This window comes from Haliaeetus albicilla, chromosome 1, assembly GCF_947461875.1.
Source record: "Haliaeetus albicilla chromosome 1, bHalAlb1.1, whole genome shotgun sequence".
Lineage (NCBI taxonomy): Eukaryota > Metazoa > Chordata > Aves > Accipitriformes > Accipitridae > Haliaeetus > Haliaeetus albicilla.
This window is the reverse complement of record NC_091483.1, coordinates 28,012,675-28,025,342: the sequence shown is the minus strand read 5'-3', so window position 1 is coordinate 28,025,342 and position 12,668 is coordinate 28,012,675. Positions and strand designations below refer to the sequence as shown.

Sequence of the window (12,668 nt, the reverse complement as noted above, 5' to 3'; positions counted from 1 at the left end):
GAATAAAAGGACCATACCTGTGACAGGAGAGGAAGAAAATTCCCTATTTACAGGCTTTCCTCTCAGCAGGTACCTCTTGCAATACTTAGATTATTCAGTGAGGTAATTTTTTTCCCCAGCAACTGCAGGGACTACAGGCATTTTTTGATAATGAAAGAATAGCTAGTAAAAACAATTTCAACACATGGATTTTTAAACCAGCACCTCAAAACAAAATACAGGCTTGACTTCTCAAAGTTATATTAAAGGCATCCCTTTGCTCACATTACTTCCAAATTCAGCCCATTAGATACAAGACAGACGCGTGCCAGGAGCACTAAACACTAACTCTACTGATAACCCCACGATATCTGTATACTCACAGTGATAAGCCAATTCTACCTTTACCTCTATAATCCTACCGTGCAAAGATGGAACAGGACACAAAGAGGAACGCATGCCATTTGCAGGACACCCTTGGGAGGCAGAGATGAGCACTGCCACAGTGGGTACAGAGAGATTAAACAGTCACACAGTAATTCCGCTTGAGGGCTATACTGCTATAGCAAAGATGCGGTTCATGATCTTAAACGTTTACTTCTGCTGTGCATATCAAATTTTACCAGGTTGTCCTGCAAGACTACCATCACTCCTGTCATTTGCAATGAGTTGGTCCTATCAGCCCCTTGGCAAATTAACTCTCCGGCAATATGTTTATATGGAAAAGCCTTCAATGCAATTCTAATTGATTTTGATACAATAAAGGATTTTGTCCTTTCCAGAAGCCAAGTACTTCTGGTAGCTGGTGTAATCCTTCTCTTTCCATCTGTATCCCTCCTACAGTCACTTCTCATGGAAATGGGAGCTGACTTTTTATTGCTGTGCTTTGCACACAGTCTTCCAGCTATTTCATAACCTCAGTCTGGCCAGGCCACCTTCCATGGTGTTATTCTCCTTCTCTAGTGTTTTGCAAGTCACTTGCTCATTTCTGCCTTCCTGATTGCCTCTTGCTCTCTCTCCATACTGCTTGGCTACTTCATTCTCTTCTCCCATAGGTACGCCTCACTCACTGACATCTCCTGTTTGGCAGTGATTCCTGATGGATACTCTTCTGTCTATCCAGTCCTATAAAAACAGATCTTCAGAGTTGCTTAGTCCACAGAATTGACACCTAGTCATGTGCTTTCCATCTTTAAGTGCCTAAATGTCTTTTTAAAATCTAGTCTGTGAACCTGAACAAAGACATTCAAGTGTTTCTAAAGAGAACAGTAGGAGAAGAGAAAAAGTGCTGTGCTACAGACCATTCAATTCTCTGTAGACCACCAAGAGAGATGACATGTCGACTAAACTGTGAGACCAAACCTATGTGAGAAGATATGCTGAGTGTCCATAGGCATCTGATAGATGCCATTCCCAAATTCCAATGGATCACACACTACCCAAAGAATAAAACATAAAACTTTGAAGAACCCTATGTAAATTTTTGCTTCTGCATGCACTTAATAGGGCTATGTGTTTATGGACTTGGAGTAAAACACATTTTGAATTTGGCTGCTGGCCATCTGCCTGCAGAATATTAGGGAGTTTCATTGGCAGAATCCCAGAAAAAAGCAAGGGCACATAAGGCTGTGCTAGAGGCAGGTCTTCTAGCTGGAATACATGTTTAAGAGTACAAGAAGCCTTTCCCTGGGGTGGGTGAGACCAACCAAGAAGGAATGATTTATAAAAGGGTGGGGTCTTGGTGGGAGGCAGGATGCTTCACTTGGGCACTAATAAAACTGCAGCACCAATTCAATCAGTTTCAGGGCCCCAGCGTATCATCCTGTTCTCTACAAACAAGGGAACATCCCTCCTCCCATCTTGAGCCTTTGTCATCTCCACTTCTTGTGAGATTTGAACTCACAATTTCTAACACTTGTTTTTTGAAGACACAGTATCTCCTCAAGTCTGTAAAGCAAACCAGGCTGCTGCAGCAATTTTCTTGGCTCCCAGCAGTGGATGAACTCTAGATCTCCACCTTCAGACACTACTTAAATTCAAGCATACTTTCTCAGACTGCTGCTCCTTTTTTCTGGTTCCTGTTCCAGCAAAATTCTCTCCTAACTCTGCTTTTCCATTCCTCCTACTTGGTTATTTGCCTCCCATTCCTATAACAACTGTTTACCAAAAGTGCTTTACCGTCTACTGACACTTGGGCCCTTCTCCACCTGTTGCTCCTTATTTATAGGCTTTGTTTGTATTTCTGTAAAGGACTCAAATATTAGAATAGGCTTTGGGGCAGGCTTTCATTACCTCCTTAAGATAGGAATGACCATCTTCATGGATAGAATCATCTCTCTGAATTCCACACTCCCTCTACTGGAAAACACCTTGCCTAGGTAAAATGACTACACAGAATCAGGCTACAGCATTATATGGCCCCTAAAGTACTGGCTGCTGTATACTCTGGTTTTGAGGACTTAAGAAGGGGGACAGTGGTTGCTTTTATTTCCTTGGTTCCTTGCAAGTTACACTCCTTCATCCCCATGCTTCACTTCACTATTTTTTCTTATGAAAGACAGCTACTAGGCACCAAATGAAGCTTAAATGGTTGAAGAAAACAAACAAACAACATCTCTATTATAATAGGAGTTGGTGGCAAGCAGCAGGAAAAAGTGCATGGTGCAACAAAAAAAAGAAAGAAAAAAAAGAAAAAGATCCTGTTGCTGTGGAGTCAGCACATAGCACAAAATATAAGGGAAACAGCAGCTCTCGCATCACTCAACAACTACCTCTTCAGTTCATTAAAAGGTGCCACAGGAAAGCTTGAAAGACAGCTTGTCCTTCACTTTGAAATCCAAACAGCATCTTTGGGATATCAGGGCGAGAAGGAGAAAAGTATACTCAGAAAACAGAGGAGTAAGCAAAGAAAGGTAAAAGAAAAGATCACAGTACAGTGATTTACTGCACTAATATCTGTAAGAGCTAGCTGCATATTCTAATTTAAAAAAACAAACAAACAAACATGTCCTTTCTGCAGCAGATACTGTTAGACACTTTTTTCTGACCCTGAGTGCTCACCTTCCCTTAGAGCTATATACTCCCACTGGTGTCAAAAGGGGCCGAGCAAGTACAGGAGTAGCAAACATGTACCAGGCCTAATGTGGTTTCATCTCTGCAAGCAAGCCCTGCTCAAAGTGACAGAGCAGAAAGGTCAGGCTCCTGCAGGTACATTATCACCACATACCCACTGGTGGCAATTTCCTTATACTGCCTACATACAACCATAGGTCCCATTTTTCTGGGCACCTAAGTTAAGCACCAAGGATTAAAAAGAGATGGCTAATCACATTAAGGGTTGCAGTTTAGTCTCAATAAGGAAAATCTCTAGAGGTTGGCACAAACAATTGATGTTAGCTCTCTGTCAAGGGAGAAAGCCAATGCAAACGCAGATCCCTATTCTATCTGGCTTTACAAAAGAGAGCAACAAAAGCATTTGTACAAAACTACCATTTTTAGTACAACAGATGCTGCTTCTTGCAAGCAAAGCTAAAACAACATGCTTGCAGCAAGCCTTCTAAACAAGGTCTGTGGGAAGAGAGGACATATGTTTTTAATAACATCTTATAAACATTTACAGGAAGCAGCAGCTACATTCCATATAAAGGCATTTGGTGTATTTTGTGCAGCATGGTGTGAGGGGGTAGGAGGGGAGCCTCAGTACAGATAATTAATTTCTTTATATTGAATGCTTACACAAATCCACAACAAAAGTTTTCAGGGCCTCTGCTGCTTCTCTGCATATAAATACACTCACATGCAAGGGTCTATAACAATATATGGTACAAAGTATGCAATATACTTTGTTTTTACCATTTAGGGTTTGATCACTTAACTCAAAAAGCCAATCTTGAGTCGCATATTGGAAAAGAAGCATGGCAACATAGCACAGTTAACTGTACCAGTGCCAGCGAAGGGTAGTGCAACAAAGCCGGTAGACATCACCAACTGCTGTTGAATATATCCAGGCATCTTTCCATGAGCAAGAGCGAAAAACAGCTGCTAAGATTCCAGGCTGGTAAATCACCTCTAAAATGCCATCCAGCATACATGATTTGTCCAATTTGCTCAGGGAAGGTAAGATGACCTTTTGAAAGTCAGACTTCTCATAAGCTGCTTCAAACACACTTCCTGCTTCAACTGCCAGTGATTTTCAAAACCTCTTGTCCAGCATGAAGATGCCATATACATTTAGACCAAATTACAGCACAAAAATATCACTCATCCTTTCTGAGCCCAACCTTGTAAAGCACATCAGATATGTGAATTCCAATATATTAAATTCAATCCAAATTATGAGATAAGCAGTTAAGCAGCCTCTCCACTGCAAGTATTTGCTGCTTCTCCTGGCTAGTATTTTACAAAAAACAACCAAACAACAACAACAACAAAAAAAGCAGACAGGCCTATAACACCTCCAAGATTTAGTGTTTCAGTGTGTAGGGAGCTTTTAGGCCCTTTCCCAGACTTGCTTGGTCTGAAGTTGCTTTTCTGGTCCACTAATGGCCATCTGCCTAGCAACTGCCCGAGCAGAAAGACAACACAGTGGTTTTCAGGTACCCACAGACAGATCTTATTGAAATAAGATTAATCTTAAGATGTCCAGTTTTAATGTAAAACAAAATCACATACAGACACCTGACATATCATGACACATCATCTGACATACAGCTTGGATTTGGAGTGAGATTGTCCCCTTGCCCATCAGTATTAAGTGCTATAATTTCAAACAGACTACCTCCAAAATCAGTCCAAGAAGACACTAAGCCCCTGCTATTTCCATTAATGACACAGTTCCCAGTTGAATAGCTGCTAAGCATTCCTTATCATTCCTGGGTATTGTCACTATAAACTAGAGTTTCTCATTGCTCTGTGTGAAAGAGAGTGTTCTAGGCAGGGTTTCCAATTTAAACCAGTATTTATCAATAAATGCCTGCAGGACACAGTACAGTGGAGTGCTATGAATAAACAATGAGAACTGCTCAGAAGTTAGGACTGCTTAGTTTTAAGTTCTGTGAAGTCTCAGAAAAATCAATTGCACTTATGAGAACGATCACAAATCCCAGAAGGAGAATATACAGAGTACCTGGGGTGTGCTTAAAGCAGCAAGAGGAGTTAACACACTGCACGGGCTCAGGATGGGGTTTGCAAGTAATCACCACTCTGGTGTCTCGGAATTATCTTTTCCAAATGTTCACTGGGGGCTGTGCACATACTGAGCTGAAAGCAAATGTGATGATTCTCAGTCCAATTTGAAATGTTTAGCAAATGAAACAAAAAAAGGACTGGACAGACTTAGAAGGCAACACTTAGCCTCATCTTTTCCTAGGATGCCACCACCGTAACACAGCAGCACGTCAATTATTGAGGGAGATACCGGTTTTATCTGTAGCTGCTATCCCTTTATGCTGAAATAATTAACAACTTTGAGAAGGGGGAAAAACAAGTATAAAAGGACATATTGTACTGCCTACTCCAACAGATTTGTTTGTTTTTTGAGACTGAAGAAGGATTGCTGTTAAACACTGCAAGCAAGTCATGTTTTGTGAAAGCAGATGGGGGCTTTTTTTTTTTTTCCCCTTTTACTTTCCTTTTGTAAATTCTGGACTGCAACTCCAATCCCAAAGGGAAATCAGATTAAACTGGATAAATATTTCTGCACTTCTCTGAACCTCAGAAGGACAGTTTCTTTCTTGAGGTTTTGCACCTATTCTTTGATAAGAAAGGTTGCACGCAGAAATCAACTACAGGTGATGGTTTGCCCTCCCCCCCCCTTTAAAGACTAAAACTCTTACTCCCCTCCCAAACGAACTAAAGCTGTAACACAGCTGACAAATCAGTCATTACCTGAAAAAAACAAAACAGAGGGCTTTCAAATAGAGCTGCTTAACCCAATGGCATAAATTGTCCCAGTTTTGCCCCTACTTAGTAGACTCCTTTTACATTCTCTCACCCACTTTTCTGACTAAACTCTCTCAGAAATTGATAGGGAAAAAAGGTAAGAGTTAAACAGAACAGTGTAGAGAAATAAAGTGCTAATTACTTGTCTTTTAACTACTGACACTTATATCACATTTCACTACACATTATAGAGAGGTTTAAATTGATACTAACGTTTAACAGCAAACTATTACTTACTATTTCCTTAAGCTGAACTTCTTAATCTCTAACTGTCAAAGTAGTTAGAGTGTCATAAACACTATGTAGTAATTCATCTGCCCAATGATTTTAATCAGCATCAACCCAAGAGTTTCCTTTTCCTCATCTCCTCTTCTCCCCTTCTTTCCCCACAAGCCAAGTATTCTCCACGTGAAAGCAACCTGCAAGAAAACTGAGAATGAAGGGCCAGTCCAGTGATATACTTACTTTACATTCAGAAACCAGGAAAAAGCCTCAATGGCCAAGAAACATAATTCCTTAAAAAGCTACTGGATAGCCCTATTCCTACAGAAAGGCCACTCTCTGCGTTGGTGCTCCCTACCAACAAAGGGCAGGCTCTGATCATACATACCTGATGGTACATATGGTTTTTGATCTCATAACAATCACTAACTTGTAGACAAACCTCCTCAATTCTCATGATTCCCAGTAACACTGCATTTGAGGAAGTGAACCTCCATTTATCCAGAGAAAAGCTGCACTTTACCTGTGCTGTAAAAACCTAACTCCCTGCAGTTTTAATACGTCTGTATCATCATCTTATTGAACAGTCTGCAAGCAGAATTACACCTCGTGCTATTCACACAGACACACTGTAGTACTTGAATTCCATTTGGATACGAGAAGCATGGTCACAAGGAGGACAAGTCTGGACAGGATATTTCCCCTTGCACAGCTAGTCATCATCAAGGCTGAAAGTAGGGTGAGCAGCGTTAGCAGTTTCCTTTACAAGTTTTCAAGCTAAAAGGTGAAACCTAATCATTCATACTAGGCAACAAACCCTGGAAGTAACCCAGTTACAAGCAACTGAACACTGGAAATGTACAGCCCTTTTCAGAATGCAACTCAATGCCTGCAAATATAAAAGGAACAAACACATTCAACAAGAAAAATAGCAGCATGCTACATAATCCAGGTGGGTAAATATGCACTATTACACAGGAGATAAGCCTGTAATTTTAAGAGGTCACTTTCTAAGGCAGTTGTGTTTCAGAAGTCAAGAGACTTTCTGCATGACAGGTCCTCTTGAAAATCCAAGTGAACCTTTCCAAAAGCTTAGTGTGAAAGCAAATATGCCCTTTTTAAAGGAAGCACCTGATTTCAACAACAACAACAAGTCTTGCCTTTCTGCTGTCTACCTCTTCTTGTCCTGGGTGGCCTAAACTCATTCTAACCATTCTACTGTGCAAGCTGCTGACAAAACTTGCATTAAGAAAGATAAAAATACTTGCCATGGATTTTCTGAGCTTCTGGGTCATCCACACCGATAGCAATTATCTTCCAATCTGTCTCTCCTTCATCAACTAGAGCTAAAACACCCAAGACCTTCACCTGAACAATCTCACCAGAAGAACGAATCTGAAACAGAACATAACCGTACAAAGATATGGAAAACACTACAGAGAATTTCTCTTTTACCTTACAAACAAAATAGTTTTACTACATTTTTGACCAGCAGCTAACAGAATTGCAAGATAGAACTGTAAATGCAGTACACATCTATTTAACATTATTAGCCTTTCTCCCACCATTGCTATTCTTCAATCCTCAATTCTCCAGTCAGTATTTACTTAAGTAGACAACAAGCTAGAAAATTTTTCCTTTTCTACCCTACTTCCCCCACACCTTCTTGATCTTCACCCCAAACTGCAAGTCAAAGTATCTCATACTAATCTTTTAACTCTTTCCTGCATCTTAACGTCTGCTTTCTCAACTCTTGGTCTTTATCTATGTCTTTCTGTTCCTTCCTCTAGACTCCAATATACACACATAAACACACACCCCTCCCCCAGAAATATCAGCACAACCGTTTTTTGCATTTTCTTGGGAACCTTGTCCCTATCAGCTAATGTTCCCTTTACAACTCTTTCTAGATCCCTTGAAATTCAGCTTTAGGTTCCTTTCCTCAAATAAAACCACCTTCACTGAGGTCACCAATTAAATTTCCCCTTACCTAAAATATCCCAAGAGACCCCTCTTTCAAACCCATCCATTTCATAACCCCATCTTTGATACCACGGAGGACTGCTCCATTCTTTGCTGCCTCCAGATACGTAGAATTTTCTTTCAGTGAGCTAAACCCTTCCCCTATACCTACTAACGGTGTTTGCTGCACCTCTTTTTCATCCATCCACTCTGTATCTCATAACCCTGCAACAGGTTCCTGTCTTCTCCTCTACAGGAGAGGGATCTACTTCTGTTTGAACCTATGAGAAAAGTCAAACCTACCTCCTTTGTGGGTCTGACCTTGTAATTTTATGTGCATGACACTGACATTCCTCCTCATCTTTCAGAAACCTATTCCTAGCTCCAGTACTGCTAACAGGGGAAAAAAAAAAGAAAGCTTTTCTTTCCCTAAAAATCTTAACCCCCTCCTCCTTCACCCAAAACTCACTGTCCAGCCACAGAACTTCAGGGTGGTGTTCTCTTATTTTCCCTTTTATCCAGTACAGAGACTTTACCAAATTCTGCTTTTTTTCTCCTTTTTAAAAAACACCATTTCCTTACCTAGTCCCTCCTCAGATCCTCTACTCCTACTTTTGTCATCGCCTGAGACTATTACCATGTTTTCTTGTTTTCCATCTGCCCTTCTCTTCCAATAGTTGTTACCAAATTATTAAATTAACCCTAATAAATTAAATTAACGCTGATGAAGACAAACCTTTGAACCTATTTCACAAACATCAATAGGATCATTATCCCCACAACATCCTGTAATGTTATCTGTATGGTTTGGATCTTCCCAGGTCTGTCAAAGGAAAGAGAATTATCAGTTACCAGCTGATCTGCAATTACAATTCATCTAAGCACTAAATTACTAGGGTTAATAAAAACACCAATAAAAACATCAGCTTTCTGAGAACAGGCTTGCTTAATGGGAAAAGAAACAAACAAACAAACAAACAGCCACTGGACTGACGTTGAGTGACTCATTCTCATAGTCAGGACAAGTAACATGAGGATTACTGAGAACACAGTAACAAAAATATTAAAGTGTATCTGAGTCACAGATGCAGTTATCAAATTGCAGTGATTAAGGCATCAGAGGACCCTGAATATGTATTTTTCTGGTTACTAGTAGTTGTGGGATTAAGCTAGAACATCCTACAATTACATTCTTATTATACTCTTTAAATACCATGGCACTAACCTAAGTTGCTTTCAAAAACATCTAGGCTTTGAGCTAACCAAGCTCCTAGGTATGGGTTTGTCTGCACTCAATTAGCTTTTTAAAGTTTTTAGATCTAGGTATGAAATACTTCTGAGTATTTTGAGATGCGTACATTCCCAAGAACAGCCAACAGTTTTAAGACCAAAGAAGCTTCTCCAGGAGGCAAGTTCAAATCCCTGCTCTGAGCTCTGTACAAACAAGGAATCATAGCCAAGTTATACTAATTTAATTACTAGACCAGTACTTGTTTTGTCTCTTACTGGCTAGTAATGAGTAACTCATTCTAAAGTTGAGAAGTTTTCTTGGTAAGAATTTTGAGTCCAATGAAGTTTTGTTGAAAAAGTGTTACAAAACTTTTTTTCCAAGGACCTATATACTGTTAGCTCCTGCCGTCCATGGTCAAACTTCCACCTCAAACTTGTTCTTGAGAACAAGCAAATGGTCAGGTGTTTAGGTAGCAGAATCACTACCAAAAAAATTGCTGAAGTGGCATGAAGAAAAGATTTCAACTTAAAATTTGTTTTTCCAATACTCTTCCAAAGTGCTTTTTATTTCAGGCTGCATTATACCAGTATTATTCTCCTGCACAGCTGCACCCCTCCACCTGTAGGTTAGAAGGAAAGCTCACTAGGAATGGTATTGTTCTCTGGACAGCACAGCAACTCCTGCAATAATGGTAGTCCTACCATCATTTTTTTCTTCTCTGTTCCACAGTATAAAACAGCAGCCACAAATACATATCTAAGCCATATACTAGAGTTGAACTTCTGGCAACTGCTAATCCTGATGAAAAATCCTCTTGTGATAATGGAGACACTGAATGGATTTTGTTTATTACAGCTGCTAGCAGGAATCTGGAGTATCATCTAGTCTTCAAACAATTGGAGGTGTAATGATCCAACTGGTATTTTAAAGTTATTACAGTAAATAAAAATGACAATTATCTCCAGCCCTCTCTGACTCACAAGGTAACAAGGCAAGCTGAACACTTCTCCTGGGGAAAGTGTCATCAGTCCAAAATAATGCACTTTGTGCAGGAAAATATTCAAATGTTTAATTTTGGCTTTGTACTAAGGCACAATCAAATTTCAAAACATTAAATGGAATTGCTGGTTCCCAACTATACCTGCTTGGAAACCTTGTCTACTGAGACTGCTAACTGGATAAGAACTTCATTGCTATACTCCAGCACCTGCCTGGTATCTCCTCTTCAGGGATCAAATACCTAAGCAGATTTCCGGGAGTAAACTTTCACTGCTTATGTAGTTCAGTGTAAAGAAAAAAAAATTCCTCTTTTCTAGCTCCATCACGTTCTTCAGTACTAATTTAAGTCCAACATGTTATTCATAGAAATGAAAAGTTTAAAACTTTTACCAGGAGCAATACTGTTAGCTCCTGCTGTCCACGGTCAAACCTCCTCCAAATGAAAAGTTTAAAACTTTTCATTACACTGAGAATTTCAGCCATTAGTTGGGCTTTTTCAAGGCTCAAAGTTTTGAATGTGTCATGATCAGTAAAGTCTCACAGTTCAGAGAAAAGTTAACTAAGGCAGTTGAGGTTTAATCTAAAAAAGAGCAGCCCTCGTGTTCCTCTTTGTTAAAGATATTAAGAAATCCCAATTAAAATTTATGCTGCAATACATGAAAAATCCTAAATTAGTTTTTTAAAAAATGCCTTGTTTAAGCAGAAAAGGGCTACTTGACAAAGTATTCTTTAATGGCAGACCATGACAGTTTAATTCTGTCACTACAGTACAGAGATGGAGACTAAAGATTCAAGATTTCTTGACCATTTAACTCCTTCCTGAAACACAGCACATATTTACACCCACACCCAAATTCTGATCAAAATTTATGGACACTATAAAGCTCAACATAAAAAAAATCCTAATTTACAAATGCATCAAAGAGAAACATCCCTCTTGCAACTGATTTGCATTCAGGCAGTACCCAAGATTTACAAGGCAATTTACACAGAAGACAGAAAACTTTCACCATTATAACAAAAATGTTACCTGTGGGAAGGCACCATAATTCCATATATAACCCTTGTGAGGAAAGATATTTGCCACATATCGAAGCTTGCCTTTCTTTATATCTTGTTTAATGGGATTCAACGGCTCCTCAGTGGCAATCTAAGCAGATCATGAAAGACACAGAGAGAGAGAGAGAGAATGGTAAAATGGAAAGCAATTCATTCTGTACCCTACCAGTTAGAAAGATCCATCTGGGAGCATGTGCTTGTGGTTTGAGAAGTATTAAAATTATGATGGCCTCACTCTAAATCTCAAGGGTCATGTTCAAAAAGCAGCTTATTAAGGTTTTAAATAATGTTGTGGAGTATGCAAAAAAAAATTAATCTAGAAGAGAAAGTCATAAATTTATAAAGGAGACTGTCATGGTCAAACATAAATACTGAAAGGAACTTAAGTTAGAAGCTCCTGCACTTTATAATACAAGTTCAACAGACATGCAAATGGTGGCACAAGTTCTTCTGACAACAGGGGCTTTGACAGCAACAGGGGAAATGTTTCACCTTCTCACCCTCTGTTCATTGCTCTCCTATTGCATACATCCCTTCTCTCCATCACCTCTCAGCATACAAATGCTTTTTAGTAGGCACAAGTTCTGCATAGTCATCAAATGCCAACTTACCGCAGATTTGGAATAAATTAAGCTAGCATAGAAGGCATTCTTATTCCCAAAGAAGCACTCATAGAAGGACTAAACTAATTAAAGCTGAATAGTTTATTATTGTCATCATCCTCCCCAAAACCTCAAATACAAACCCACTGCCATATGAGTTACCTACCACGCATCAATTAATTCATTGTCACCATCCTTTTGACACTCCACACCACAATCCAATCCATGTTAGCTTGGCTCTTGGCTTACACACATTCACCTGTACGGCATCACATTTGTTACAGGCTCAAGTGGTTACACTGGCTCAGGCAGTACATAGTTTGTATGCATAAGCACACAGCCCTTAGTCCATACTGATTTTATAACATTCTTGTAATTTACCTAAAGCACCACCACCAAAGCCACCCCAAAGGAATTCCACCTTTTTGAACCACACCAAACTATCAATAGCATGCACTGATTCCACAAGTAAAATCTCCCCAAGAGCTGAGATCAAGGTTCACACATTTCTGGTTTCACACTTGGTTCTACCTGCTTCTGGTCATAACTTAACAGTGAAGACCTTGAATATGCCACCTGGGACTTTGACAGAAGTAGAGCTCAACAATGCTTTTTCTTGATGTAAACCAGGACAAAGAGGAGTAACTGACAACAGCAGACAAAAGTCTCATGAA

General features: G+C 39.6%; 1 protein-coding gene across 1 annotated transcript in view; it reads right to left on the bottom strand.

Moving 5' to 3' along the window:
• The window catches only part of PPA2 (inorganic pyrophosphatase 2), a 38,743-nt gene that overhangs the window by 12,290 nt on the left and 13,785 nt on the right, over positions 1–12,668 (bottom strand). The window contains exons 5-7 of the mRNA XM_069783350.1: positions 11,364–11,483; positions 8,840–8,926; positions 7,410–7,536 (exon numbers count right to left, since the gene is read on the bottom strand). Of these exons, the coding sequence (XP_069639451.1) occupies positions 7,410–7,536; positions 8,840–8,926; positions 11,364–11,483 (334 nt within the window). The remainder of the gene's footprint in view (positions 1–7,409; positions 7,537–8,839; positions 8,927–11,363; positions 11,484–12,668) is intronic.